General features: G+C 45.0%; 1 protein-coding gene across 1 annotated transcript in view; it reads left to right on the top strand.

Annotated features, from left to right (window-relative positions):
- Positions 1-9,746: 9,746 nt before the first annotated feature.
- Positions 9,747-14,959, top strand: part of SERPINC1 (serpin peptidase inhibitor, clade C (antithrombin), member 1) — a 7,771-nt gene continuing 2,558 nt past the window's right edge. Inside the window, exons 1-4 of the mRNA XM_006767017.2 lie at positions 9,747-9,938; positions 11,996-12,365; positions 12,646-12,861; positions 13,592-13,729. Coding sequence (XP_006767080.1) covers positions 9,898-9,938; positions 11,996-12,365; positions 12,646-12,861; positions 13,592-13,729 — 765 coding nt within the window. The 5' untranslated portion in view covers positions 9,747-9,897. The remainder of the gene's footprint in view (positions 9,939-11,995; positions 12,366-12,645; positions 12,862-13,591; positions 13,730-14,959) is intronic.

Genomic DNA, 14,959 nt, shown 5'->3' with positions numbered 1-14,959 from the left:
TATTGGGAGTTGTAGGTGGGTTGCAGTTAATATATATATTTTAATTCTTCATTTAACCTTTCTGAGTCACTTGAAAAAGCTGTTTTTGTCAAAAGGTACTATTAATTATAGTAAATACCAACTTAAGATTTGTTTTTTAAGATTGTTTTGACTGCTAAAGATACTTCGCATGTATTAGAGTATAATTGAGAAGTAATACTAGTTATGTTAAGAACAGGAAACTGCCACCACCAGGAAGAAGTAACACCTTCTACTAATTGGGTGGATTTTCAATACTGCACTGAACCAGCTGGGTAAAGAGCCTTTTAAAATCCTATTGTGATATAGGTACTTACCTACCACTGGAATCCTTGTTTTCAGAGCCTCTCAACTTTCAGACAAACACTGAATTTCCCCTAAACTTTATTCCTGAGCAAAAAATCCCTAGGGTAATAACCTTTATTTTCACAAGAAAATAGGCACAATAACCCAAGAGAGAGAACTTAAACCTCAAGACAGTATTGTGTACAAAAATATATATTTAGTAAAACAAAATCCTGTGGAGTTAGTATATTATATACAACATAAGGTGAATTATTTTCTTGTATTGAGGTCTCACTGTTTCTGGTTGGTTGGGGTTTTTTTGTTTTGTTTTGTTTTGTTTTGTTTTGTTTAACTCTAAGTAGACAGAGCTCACAAGTCTTTGGCATCCATTCCAGGTTGTACACTCAGAGAGTCATCTTATAACTGGAAACTGTCAGGTAGCCCCTTACTCCACCCCAGCTGGTGCATGAAGGGATGTAGAAAAGAATGGAAAAAAACTATCGGGTGAATAATTGGTTTTCTGGTTGTTTTGTTTTGCCTGATTTTAAAAAATCACTTCTTGCTATCATATCTGAACCACCCTGTAAAATATTCCTCAAATTTGAAGGCAGTTTAAACTTGTTTATTATTTTTACATCCTCTGTTCAACTAATACACAGCCCTGGGGACTACTTTTAACAGGTGTATTGACTAAGTTTTCATTGTCCCCTTTCTCCTTCTCTTCCCACCTTCTGGGAATGAAAGAAAGTAGGGGGGAAATTTTTTCCCCCATTTTATTCATTGATGCATGGGCCTCATTATCTTACTTTATGATGAATCTATGACTTTTTGAAACAAGAACAGTGGAAAAGTAGATTAAAATAATGAACAAAACCTTTCACCCATTTAACATTTTCCAGTTGTGAGATTCCTCTTCTTGTGTGTGGTCTCTTCCTTGTCACCCCAGCTGCCCTGTTCCCCTGACTATGGTCAATTTGGTCTTTAGGCTCATACCAGTCTCCCCGAGACATTCTGCAGTCATTATCACCTTTTTGGGTGGATTTTATTTTGTTTTATTTTGTTTTTGTTTTTAAAATAACTTTTTAACGTTGATGCATACTTGCTTGGGATAGAGCTTGTGTAATTTACCAATCGTATTGATTGTATGTGATTGTGCCCTACAGAGGTATATTTAACAAGACAAAATAATCTAGGTCAATAAAGGAGCCCATGAGATTTGAGTCAGATTATGAATGATTTCATGAAATCACAGTTTTGCATAGTGAAATTTAAATTTCCTGTTAAAAATCATTGCTAGGCTAAATACTTTTTTAAAAATCTTGTACTCCTATTATATTCCTATTTTTTCCTTGCCTCTGCTCCCTAGTCTTTCTTGCCTGCCTCCACCACCTGTTCAGAAATAAAAGTACTGAGCCTTAAAGTCATACCTGATTTTTAAATTGCTGAAGTTTATGAAATTTTACTTTTTCCAAGTATTTCCAACTTGAAAAAGTGAAGACAGATGGACAATGGGTTGTAATTTCACAGGGTGTGAATAATTTCTTAGCATTTGGCAAACTAAAGTCTTATTTGAAGACTTTGTTTCCTGGAAGTCTTTTTGGAATAAGGAAAAGAACCCCGTTTGAAATGAACCATTTTCCACTCTTTAAATCTGTTTAGAGTTCCAATTTTTTATCAAGTGAAGTGGAAAAATATAGTAGTAGGAAGGTATTTGGGGCAGCAGAACTTGGGGTGCGAGTAAGGGTGTGTTCTGCTTGTCGCAGGCTTTTGAAAGGATTAGGGCCATCTTTTTCAATTTAGTATTATTTGTGTGCATGTTGTTTATATCAAAGATGCCACATTTTGTTAAAATGCTATTTCCTTCCTTTATTACCTTGGAAACTGACTCAGCCTCATGTTGCTTCTAATTAGTGTTTAGGGCTCCCATGAGTTGCAGATAAAAGGATCATTTTAACAAGTAGAAGGAGGTGATTCACCTTTTGGTTTGTAAATATATGAAAGTGTCTACAAGGTCTTTATCTGCTTTCTGTCAGCATTTATATTAAATGATAAATTAATGAGAAACTGTAGTCTGTGTTGTAAATGAGTCTGTGTCAATTTATTCTAACCATGGGATTAATTCCTTACATCTTTTTTTCTCTTTTAGGTTAAAAATAAAGCAGTAGATCATGCACACAAGCAAACACATATTTGTAGTAACCAGTTTTGCAGAGAGATCACAGGAGTTAGTCCAACCTTAAATATACTGCTGCCCAGATTCCTTCATTCCTTCAATCACACAGTGATTGCACACGAGGAATAAGGTAATGTTCTCAGAGCTTAGGGCCAGTCAGTGTTCCATGAGACCTCATGACTCAACAGCTAAGTCCTGGCTTTGATGGCTTCTCCTAACTCAGGACCTTCTTTATGGTTAAGCAACATGGACCTGTTCTGGATACCTTCCTGGTACAGTTTTTATCTTTCCATTCTTACTGACGTCTTCTAATTGTCCTGAAACCCCCACCCATTAGTCATTCCTTGCAATTAGAGAATAAATGTAGGTTTATTTTTTCTTAGAGATCATGGTTAAATATGAGAAAAAGAGAAGGGAGGGAACTAGTCCAGCTTCAAAGACACTTAAGAGATGTTGGAATTGCCGAAACTGGTTTGGCTCAGTGGATAGAGCGTCGGCCTGCGGACTGAAAGGTCCCAGGTTCGATTCCGGTCAGGGGCATGTACCTGGGTTGCGGGCACATCCCCAGTAGGAGATGTGCGGGAGGCGGCTGATCGATGTTTCTCTCTCATCGGTGTTTCTAACTATCTCTCTCCCTTCCTCTCTGTAAAAAATCAATAAAATATATTTTAAAAAAAAAGATGTTGGAATCAATTGCAACACTTTGTTTGGATTCTGATTCCAACAAACAAAATGTACAAAGGCATTTATGATTGGGAAAGTGGGTTGATTAACTATTGGATATTAGATAATATCAGGAAATGACATTTTTGTTGAGTGTGATAATAGCAGCATGGTTTTCTTCAGTCTAGGCTTGCCTTTGCTACCCTCAAACTGACTGGGCCTTTTGTTATTCTGACAACATTCTAGGGACCGGCTTAACTCTTGGACCTAGGGCATGGCTCAGCTTCCTCTGCAGCTCGCAGCTTGGGCTGGCCCCTACCTCTAGCCGTGAGCAGCTCAAGGGTTTGCCTCCAGCCCATTTACTGTGGAGCTGACCTGTAGCCGCCCAAGAGGTGATTCCTGGAGTTCGAGCATCCTGTGCCCAGGTAGCATCTGCTGGTGTTCAGTATTGGCCATTTGGGAAGGGCCTGAAACCAGTTGTGAGTCCTGATGGGATAGAAACTGCCCTCCCACTTCCATTCCTAGACCCTCCTTTCTGCCTCACCCCTCAAACGGACTTGGTCGAGTTGGCCAGAGCAGCCCGGCAGAGGCAGGAAACAGGCACCAGTCACAGAAAACACGGTTGGCTTTACTGTGAGTTTCTTCCTATTGCTGCTGGGCAACCTGTCTTACCCACCCCCTATCTCCAGGGATTTCTCCCACCATCTCTGCTCTGTGCTCTGCCTCCTGCCCGTCTCTGTTTCTCTTCACCACCTACAACTTGCTGGACTAAATCAGAAGCAATGACGTAGACTCCATGCAACTGTCTAGAATACCCTTGCCCAGCGTTGCTGTTCATGCAAGGCATCACCTCCCCTGAATCAGTAGCATTTTTTAAAAAATATATTTTATTGACTTTTTACAGAGAGGAAGGGAGAGGGATAGACAGTTAGAAACATCGATCAGCTGCCTCCTGCATACCTCCCACTGGGGATGTGCCCGCAACCAAGGCACATGCCCCTGACCGGAATCAAACCTGGAACCTTTCAGTCCGCAGGCTAACACTCTATCCACTGAGCCAAACCGGTTGGGGCCTGAATCAGTAGCATTTTTACTTTGCTTGCTAACTTTCCACTTGGGAGGCATTTAAATTATCTTCCTATTAATAAGTCAGAACTACTCCGAACCAGGATTTCTTCAAACACAAATATTTATTGAGTATGAGGTACACTGAAGACCCAGTGGTATTGGCACGGAACATGTTCAATAAATATTTGTTTTGATTTGGTTTCCCAGAAACCAAAACTGCACTTTCTAACGGTTGTGAGACTTGGGACAGATCCCTGTGACTTGCTTTGAGAGGCTCCCCTGAAAGCTGCCCAGGTGGTAATGCAGGGCTTAGTGTGATAAACTTTATTTCCCCTTAATTAGTGTCATAACTGCCTGGTCTACTGGAAACCCCAGTGAGGTGGAGGCGACTGTGGTATGGGTGCCAGATGTTTTGCCGAATTTCTGTGGAAGAGTTCAGCTCAGAGTTACTCAGTAACCACAGCGGGAGCCCTGCTCCTCTGTTTGTTCCTGCCAAGGCCTTTCTCTCGAGTCCAAAGAAAAGAACAGAACAGCCTGGATGTGAGGCAATGGCCAGGACCCACTCAATTACCTGCTCACAGGACTTACCGCTGAGACTGGAGGCAGGGCAAGGGGAAGACGGATATTTTTTACTTTATTGCTACCCTAAAAAAAAGGGGGTGACTGAATGCTACATTATTCTCCCTGGTTCCTCAGACCCTGAACACAGCAACGCAGAGGGGGTTCCTATGTGCTGCTTCCGATCTTGTTTCCACTCAGAATAGAGACAAACTGGGCCACACAGAAGTGAGGCATCCTCTTCCAAAACTAGTATTTACCTGAGAAAAGTCCTTAAGGCTGCCTCCACTTCCAGAAATAGCTATAAGAGCCCATGAAGAATTTGATTTAAATATGCACAGTTATTACAACACTTCACAGAATACTGATGACACTGTGTGTGTGGAGACGGGGAGACAGGCAGGCAGACCCAGGTTAGCCTGCCCTGCATACGAGCTTTTTATTTTTTCCTTTCCTCATCAAACCAGCCTAGGATGAACCAAGAGGAAGGGTTTGGGTCATCAAAATCTAGATAGAGGCAAGGACACTGTGTGCAATGAGAAGGCTGGTGTGAAAACCTCATTTGGAAAGGGCACTGGAGACATTTCCTTATGTTTATTGAGGTGGCATTGGTTGATAGGATCATATAGGTTTCAGGTATGGATTTCTGTGCTACAGGTTTTGTATATCGCACTGTGTGCTCACCAATCAAGACAAATGTTTTCTAACAAAATGTGGGTAACCAAAGGAACAGGTGGTAGTGCCTGCGTTCATTTCTGGGCCCTGGGTTTGGAGGGAAACGTGGGCAGACTTGGTAGAGACTTGCCAGAGGAGAACCAGGTGGTGACGTGCTGTGACCTGGCCCCAGGAGAACAAGGGGACTGAGGTTTCACCTGGACCGTTTCTCCTCGGCTGTCCCGTGGGAGCATGAGGCCTGTGAGACGGGCAGACAGGGTTTGAATCTCAGCTGCATAGGTTGGGGGCTGGCTCTTAAGCCTGGTGAACAGCGGTTTTCTCGTCTGTCAGCTGGGCATAGTAGTGTCTTCCTGACAAGAGGATGATCAAGCAAATGCCTGTAAAACACTTAGCAAGGATCCTGATATATGGTAAGTGGGATTTTTAAAAAAGTGTGTGTGTGAATTGGTTTGCTTATTATCTGTTTCACTCACTAGAACATTTGCTACATGAGGGCAGCGACTGTGTTGAATGTACCATTCTATTCCTGGTGTCTAGAACAGTCCTTGACACAAAGGTGTCCCTTAAATGTTACCTTAATGAATCAAATCAGATCAAATGGCACTTGAGTTATCAGTTGGTGGGTTCCCCGTTAACATTGTGTTCCACTCGGAAGCAAGTCATTAATGATGGTAAAGGAAAACCACACAACCGCATTTCTGTAGTATTTGACAGTGTCAGCTGACTTCTGCACGACCACAGCCATGGTCAAATTCCTGTGCACTTCATCCTCTAATGAGGGTCTTCTAGGAGGACAGCAATTTAGCAGCTGAGCTTGATGATGAATAAATACTTCAAAGTCCTGAGGGCATCTAGCCTGAACGTGGGAGGCAGAGCTTGGAGGGCTGTGGGGACATTTTAGCACATTTGCAGCAACATCCCACCTCCCAGAACTTAATTCTGTGGCCCCACTGAACTGTAAGGGAGGCTGGAAATAGAATTTAGCTGTGTTCCCTGGAGGAAGTGTAACTGTATTAACTTGGTAACAATAGACCATTGGATGATCTGTAATCCTTCAAAATCCCTGAGAGGTGGTTACTCTGTCCTCATAGAGAAACTTAAAATCTCTGACCCTCTGAGAGGTGGAGAGATCAGACAGCTAGTGATTACATGGCAAGGCCAGGGCTTCGCTCAGGCGTCCTGGGATTTTCCCGTCACCTGGGGCATTAGAAATTCCAGACAGTACCAGTCATTTCCGTGAGGCTGACTTGCTCGTGATTTTATCTGGGCTTAGCACATCAGTACAGGCCTTGGTCTTGAATATTTTTGATACATTTATTAACATACTGTGGTTATTCTTCAGAATTCAGTCCTATTCACTCCAACTGTCTTCTTTGATCTTACCAGAATTTATTATTTTTTTATATATATTTCATTGATTTTTCACAGAGAGGAAGGGAGAGGGATAGAGAGTTAGAAACATCGATGAGAAACATCGATCAGCTGCCTCCTGCACACCCATTACTGGGGATGTGCCTGTAACCAAGGTACATGCCCTTGACCGGAATCGAACCTGGGACTCTTCAGTCCACAGGCCGACGCTCTAGCCACTGACCCAAACTGGTCAGGGCTGATCTTACCAGAATTAAATAAGAAGGAGTCTTGTTATATTATTTTTGTTATTGAAAAGTACTTTGTTCAATAATAAAGGTAATACAACAAAATTTTGTATATATTATTTTATAGCATTCTGTGATAACTGGATTTTTTAAATTTATTTTTGAGAGACAGAGAGATACATCAACGTGAGAGAGAAACATTGATCGATTGCCTCCCCTATGCGCCCTGACCTGGGGTCAAACCCGCAACCTTTTGGTGTAGGGGACTGATGCTCTAACCAACTGAGCCACCCGGCCAGGGGGTAACTAGGTTCTTTCCTATATAAACATATATATGTACAGTAGGTGTTGAAAGTGGTGCCTATTATTATCATACTCAAAGATTTAAAGAACTTGACCTAAGCTAATGTAAAGATGGAATATCCTACACTACTAAACGTTTTTTCCAGCCCAGGCACACCTGAACACCTGCATTCCACCTGCAGACACTGACGTGGGCTTCTCAGTCTCCTTTTCTCCTGTTTCCAAGATCAGACAGCTAGTGATTACACGTCAGTTAAGATGCTTCGACTTCCTCTTTGGTGCCGCCCCGGAACTCCCCTACCCCCAACCCTCTGTAGGATACAACATGACATCCTTCTTGCTCACAAAGTCAAGACCTTTTGAACTTCGTCATGTTCAAAAACAGGAAAGGAAGGTTCACAGCGACTTCTTACTCCCACCCCGTCTGTCTGTCCACCCCTCACCCTACTGTTCCCCACTTTGCTGTATAAAAGGTAACACAGCACCACTCGATTATCCCGGAGACATTTCATGTCAGTACACTGAGGACCCTCACCCTTGTGACAGCCGCATAGTTTTCCAGTGTGCGATGAACCTTGGTTTATCCCAGTCGCTGTTACAATTGGTAATCTCATTCATACCCACACAGATAGCTCTGTAGGAGACACTTCCTGAGGTGGGATTTCCCCGCTCAAAGGGTAAATTCATTTGTAATGTTGGTATTGCTAAATTTCCCTTCAAAGGGTTACATGGCACTCGGTACTCCCACCAGGGAGCCCTTTGCTACCACCCTTTATAAAAGGTAACCTCCCACTGGCCCCCATCACTGTCTGACCCCTGGCTCTGTTGTATTTTTCTCCATGGCCTTTATCAATAATACCTGACTGATATGGTATGTATTTATTTAGTACATACTGATTTTTTTTTTTTAATTCTCACCCAAGGATTTTTTCCATTGATTTTCAGAGAGAGGGAAAGACAGAAATATCGATGTGAAGAAATACATCGATTGGTTGCCTCCTGCACACGCCCTGACCAGGGCCCAGGCCACGGAGGAGCCTGCAACCGAGGTACGTGCCCTGGACTGGAATCGAACCCAGGACCCTTTGGTCCGCAGGCCAATGCTCTATCCACTAAGCCAAACTGGCCAAGGCATATATACTGATTCTTTTTTTTCTTTTTCTTTTTTTTTTTTTACATTTTCTACAGTAAGCCTTTATTAATTAATGAGAAGTACATACTGATTCTTTATGTTATTGCTGTTTGTCTTCCCCAGTTGGAGTCCCCGGCCCGAGGACAGAGCCCACTGGCACAGGTAGCACTCTTGTGTTCATAGGACCTAAGACACGAAGCTTTTCAATTGTCTTTCACCTGAGTGACAAGGAGCCCCTAAGCATGAGGGGGTTAGGACAGTTCCTAGTAACTGCCCACACTCCATGGGAGTCCTCAAGGTGTCCAGGGTCTATATCAACCAAGAATTAGATACGGCTTCAGTCCAGACAGAGATTTCTGTCTATTGAGGAGAAGACACTAGAGTTACTCTGACTGTCCCAGCGTCCACGAGTCCTCAGTCACAGACGGCGTGTCTCGTGAACTCTGCTGCAGCAATCCTAGGGAGACTGTTTCGGGCTGTTTACTAGGAGGAAGAGAAAAATATAAACAGGCCCCTCATCTCCACTGGTTTGAATTTATTTAGTTTCCCCAATAACTAAACTAAGTAAAAATGACCATTCGCACCAACTGTAATGTGGTTTGTTTGCTTTTAGAGTGTTTCAGCCCTTGTGTGTGTTTGTATCTGCCCCACACTCTGTCTCCTGAGTCCCCGTAGGATTGTGTTCTGTCTCCCAACCAGCTCAGCTACCTTAAGCACGTCCTGGTGTGCACCCCAAGGCCCCTGCGCTGGTCCCCCTCCCGCCACTTCAGGGCTAAGGGGAAGGTTCCATCTGTGGGCCACAGGTGTAACCACGTGTGTCCTGGTCTGGGTCACGGGTGTGTTGGTTTAGAAGCCGGAAGGTAGCACCTTGTTCCAGAATATTCCTCCTCTCTCTGCCCTAATGACACACTATGGACTCTCCCTTTCTCTCTCTCCCTAAAGAAACCTAGAAAGAGAAGGTATCACACTGAGCAGGTAGAAGTCTAGAAGTTTCTAGACATTCAACTTGACTACATCTAGTCAGCTATTTTCTACTCTCGGTTCGGTTCCCTGGGGAAAAAAATCCTGCAAAGTTGTCCCCAGCCAGGCATTTTCGGACCAAGTTTGAACTTGTGAACCTTCTTTTTCTGTTCTGTAAAGATGAAGAAGAGAGTGAGAACGTATGGATGAGAGAGGTAGGCCTTGCTTTCCCTGCACCAGACTGAACTTTAAAACTTCTCTAGTAAGTAAACAACAATGGGCCCCACACTTTGCTTAACCCTGGAAGCTGGTCATCAGCCTCTGACCTCAGTCCTCCTCTCCTCACCAGCCCCTCCCCCACCCTGGCCTCTGGAACCTCAGCTTTAGAGGAAAGAGCCAGTTTTCAGAGGGATCACCTCGGCCACACTACCTCCACCTGCCCAGCCTGTGGAAGATTAGCGACCATGTTTTCCAGTGGGATAGGAACTGCGGCCGCTGGAAGAAGGTAAGAGGGGCAACCTTGGCCTTTGCAGGCTCTCGAGGGTTTCCTGACCTCTGAAGGACCCACCAGGATGGTCTCCACACCTTGGAGAAGACCAGGCCCTCTCCCAGGTGGTTCCAATCAAAGATGGCTTGTTTGCAGGACGTCACTCCAAGCGCCCTCCCTCCGCCCCTTCTTGGGGTAAGGCATTTCCCTAAGCCACACCTTGGGTTCTTAGCCCAAGAAGCCAAGGGGCCTTTTCCTTCCCTTGAAGGCGCTGCGCCAGTCCCAGCCCTCACAGCAGTCCCGAGACCCTCCGAGGGGAACTCCGGGCCCACCGTGCCTCTACAATCCTCTGAGTTTAATCTGTGAGGATCTCCTAACTCCCTTTTGGTTCTTCCTTCTGCTTGGATGCCCCTCTCTGAGATTTCGGTGACCGTTGAAGAAAGGGCCGCAGCCCTGTTCTCTCCTCCCTCCACACCACACACATTCCCTCCCTGATCTGGTTGCTGGAGGAAGCCAGACATGAGGCTGTGGCTCAACCATCTGGGTTTTCCCTTGTGTTTAACAGAACTCCCAGGGCCTCCTCGGCCTCCACTTGGGTTTGCAAATGTGGTGGAGGGGCAAAATGGGGAACAGAAGCAACAAGAGGGAAGACGAATGGCAAGGTTCTCTTTCTGCTCTCCCCTCACCTCCTTTCCCTCCCTGAGTGCCTCCACTCCTCTCCCATTCTGGGCCTCTGTTCTGCAAACAGCTACAGAGTTGGCCTCAGATCACACACAAGCATGCACCCCTCAGTGGCCCCCAGCTTCCCGCCAGCCCCCACTTGCCCAGTAGACCTCCCTAACACATCTTTCCTGCCTTGCCAGCTGTCTTTTCTGAGAAGACCTGGTACCACATAGAGACTCCCTTTTCCAGACCCAGGGGCCCAAGCCTGCCAGAGGAAGCCCTGGCCCAGCCAGTCTTATCGATAAAACACAAGAGAGTTCATCTCTGGGTTTACTTACTTGGATGTCCCAATTCTAATCTGCCAATTTTGTGATCTCGTTTTTTAAAAAAATTAGTCTCATTTACCTTTAGTGAACCCATGTTGGAAGCTATTAAGAATCCCAGGCAACAGACAATTATGAGGCCTGAACTAAGGTAATGAGAGAGCAAGGCGAAGTATTAATCAAATCTAGGTCTGACTAAAGAGGAGGGTGGGAGGGAGCAATCAGGGTGACCCCCAGGTTTTGGGATTGGATCACAGGGTGTGTGAGGGTCCCATCTACTGAGTTGGAGGACACAGAAGAAGAAGCAAGAGTGTGGTCGCATTTCATTAAGGAATGTGTAGGGCATCCAAGTGGGGTTATCCAGCACACACTGGGGCTGGAGATACAGATATGGGAGTCTTTAGCACGTAGAGTGCCCTTGCCCACTCATTTCTTCTTATCCCTCATGTGTTAGTAAAGCCACTCTGCTGTATCAGCGAAAATCCTTCCACTCCTTTTCCATCCAGGTTAAATTCCCAACACAGCTCTGTAAGTGGCTCCCACTGCTACCCTCCCTCTTCCTTGGGCACCATCGTTTCCTGCCTATTTTTCTTTTTAAAAAAAATATATTTATTGATTTCAGAGAGGAAGGGAGAAGGAAAGATAGAAGCATCAATGATGAGAGAGAATCATTGATTGGCTGCCTCCTGCATGCCCCGCACTGGGGATTGAGCCCGCAACCCAGGCATGTGCCCTTGGCCGGAATCGAACCTGGGACCCTTAAGTCCACAGGCTGATGCTCTACCCACTGAGCCAAGCCGGCTAGGGACTGCCTATTTTTCATGCACGCACATCCCATCTCACCACTGGAAGCTCAGCATTCTTTATTTTTAATAACCATCAGTTGCTTCAGTAGTTGATTCCAATTTCAACATGAACTATCCACTTGTAGGGAATCCAGGACTGGACTTGTCCTGGGCCCTTGTATTTTACAAAGTCCAAGGTCCAACGGGTGGTTTGGCATCCTATGCTTTACTGGGGCACGTCTGTGATGGGCAGTGGACAGGGGTCATCCAGCCTAGCTTAACTCAGCTTTCTGTCCGCCTGTAGGAATGTGTGTCTTCTCTCCTTGCTGCTCCTTGGCCTCTGGGGCTGTGTGACCTGTCACTGGAGCCCTGTGGAGGACATCTGCACAGCTAAGCCGCGGGACATCCCTGTGAATCCCATGTGCATTTACCGAACCCCAGAGAAGAAGGCCCCTGAGGAGGAGGGCTCAGACCAGAAGATCCCCGAGGCCACCAACCGGCGGGTCTGGGAACTGTCCAAGGCCAATTCCCGCTTTGCCACTGCCTTCTATCAGCATCTGGCGGACTCCAAGAATGCAAATGACAACATTTTCCTGTCGCCCCTGAGTATCTCCACAGCTTTTGCTATGACCAAGCTGGGAGCCTGTGACAACACCCTCAAGGAGCTGATGGAGGTACAATCCAGGGCCCTTCTGCCCAGCTGCTACTGTCTTGGTCTAGAGCCCTTTGGAGGATTTAGGTGGTATCCCAGTCTTTCTGTGTTTCTTCTCCCTTTTATCCTTCCTACCTTTATTCTTCTTTCATCCATGTGTTCGTTTAGAAAACAGGAGCTGAGCATTTACGCTGCCAGGCACTGTACCTGAAGGAGCTCATAACTGAGGTGGCTCTTGGCCAGGGACCGACAGCACCATGCTCACTACCCAACCCACCACCATTTTCTTTTGGCTTCTACAGGTTTTTAAGTTTGATACTATCTCCGAGAAAACATCGGACCAGATCCACTTCTTCTTTGCCAAACTGAACTGCCGCCTCTATCGGAAAGCCAACAAATCCTCTGAGTTGGTATCAGCCAATCGCCTCTTTGGAGACAAATCTCTTACTTTCAATGAAACCTACCAGGACATCAGTGAGGTGGTATATGGAGCCAAGCTCCAGCCCCTGGACTTCAAGGTGAGTTACACATGGTATGCCTGGCCTCAGAGTTCTTCCTCTCCACTAAGGGATTGAGATAGAGCAGCAGGATCCAAGTTAACACTGCTATGCTAGTTAGGGGCAAGTGGAGGGACACTGTAAGTCACAGTCCCTGGAACACTTACTCTTGCTTGAAACCTGAGAAGTCAGTGGCATCTATGGATTGTAGTGGAAGCTCTAAAAAAGTAGTACAAGCAATAAATTCTTCATTTCCTCTACCAAGTTCACATATATACCCAAAGCTATCCTGGAGATGCCAGTCCTACTAGAGACCTTATTTAATTCAATGTTTTAAAGTTACCATGGTCAAAATTGGCATGTGGTGCATGTTATGTTCTCCTCTTGGAGGTTCATGAAGCACCAGAGGTATTAAGTGTCTGAGAAGTCCTACGGTCAAAAAGTCTATCGACTTTAATTCAAACAACATTTCTTAGGCATTTTTGACCATATGAATATCCCTCCTGCCCCATCCCACTCCCTCATCACTCATTAGCTTCCCAAAGAACATGTTTTGGAAACCTGGACTCTTGTAAGAGTTCATGGCACCGTACTAGATATGTGAGGTTTCCCCAATCTGGGTTAGAGTGATGGCTTAACCACATGCTGGGAAAGGACAGAGGGATGAAGGATAAAATAAAATGCTGCCTGGGGAAATGGAGAAGATGGTTGAATAGCACAGATGGGTAGATTTGTTTCCTGTTCTCCTTAGGAAAATCCAGAGCCATCCAGAGTGACCATCAACGAGTGGATATCCAATAAGACCGAAGGACGTATCACTGATGTCATTCCCCAGGATGCTATTAACGAGTTCACTGTCCTGGTGCTGGTTAACACCATTTACTTCAAGGTAAGTGACCTTAGTAAACTGACCTCAGACTTGCAAAGGCCCTGTGATTTGAGGGCCTTATCTTTCTCAGAGTCAGAAATTCTGAAGATTGTTCCAAATTAATAACGTTTAGGGAGGAGGATGGGGTGTGGGTGGTGGGAAGAAACAGCTTCCTGACAGAATCAGGAGGGTCACCCGTTGAAGGTGGGTAGAATTGTGGCACATTTGCCCATCCTGGGTTGTGCTCCATATGTAGTCCCCCTTCTCCACAGGGGTTTAGCCCAGGGGTTTAGCCAGTCAACTGCTGTGGCCAACCACTCCGTTGCCTGGGGTTTCCTTCTCTCCAAGAGTAAAGTAGGTTGCATTTCCACAGCGTCTATTGCCCTGACAGTTTAGGGAACACTTTGCCATTAATTAGCCCTCTTGGTCCTCCTCACATCACAAATGTGAGCTTGGACTGCTCATTCAGGTTACTTAGTATAAATCCAGACTCTGTAATCTCAACTGCATGAACTTGGCCTCACTACCTGTGACATTTCTCTGTCCCAATTTCTGCATCTGTAAAATGCTGGTAATGATGTACCGTAACTCCATAACTGAGGGGACCAAGCTGATGCATGTAAAATGCTTGGAGCAGTGTCCTCCACATAATGAACAGTGAACTCCCTACAAATACTAGTGATCACCAGCTCCAAATGTGACAGATGAAGGCCCACTGCTCAGAGTTAAGTTAAATGACTTGTCCCCAAATCAAAGAACCAGAAGATAACAGGGATGGTCATTACACTTCAATGGAGTGTCTTGTATCTCTTCCCTTTGACAAGGAAGTTGGCCAGTACGCACCCACTGCCTGGCAGGGCTTCTGGATAACCCCCTGGGGTTATTTTGTGTGTGTGTGTGTGTGTGTGTATGTGTGTGTGTGTGTCCTGTATTCACCCGGCAGAGCCCCGCATTTTGGATAATGCCTCGGAGAAAGACTGGTGGGAGAAAGAAAGCAATTCAATTTAAAATCAAGGAGAGACTTGTGAAGAGGCCAGTAGGTTTTTCTTGGTTTTAGTTTTTACTTTTTTTGTTATCAAATCAAATAGATAATCATTGCTAAAAATCTGGGAAATATACAGAAAGTTCACAGAAAGAAAACACTCTGACATAGTCATCATTCATCTAGTTGTTTTTCCTAATAATTATATGCACAAGTTAACATAACAAAATGTGCATATGTGCATGTCAGTATCCTGGGGGGGGGGGGGC

The sequence above is a fragment of the Myotis davidii genome, unplaced genomic scaffold, assembly GCF_000327345.1.
Source record: "Myotis davidii unplaced genomic scaffold, ASM32734v1 scaffold580, whole genome shotgun sequence".
Taxonomy (NCBI): domain Eukaryota; kingdom Metazoa; phylum Chordata; class Mammalia; order Chiroptera; family Vespertilionidae; genus Myotis; species Myotis davidii.
The sequence above is the reverse complement of the archived record's forward strand: the minus strand, read 5'-3'. Positions and strand labels throughout refer to the sequence as shown.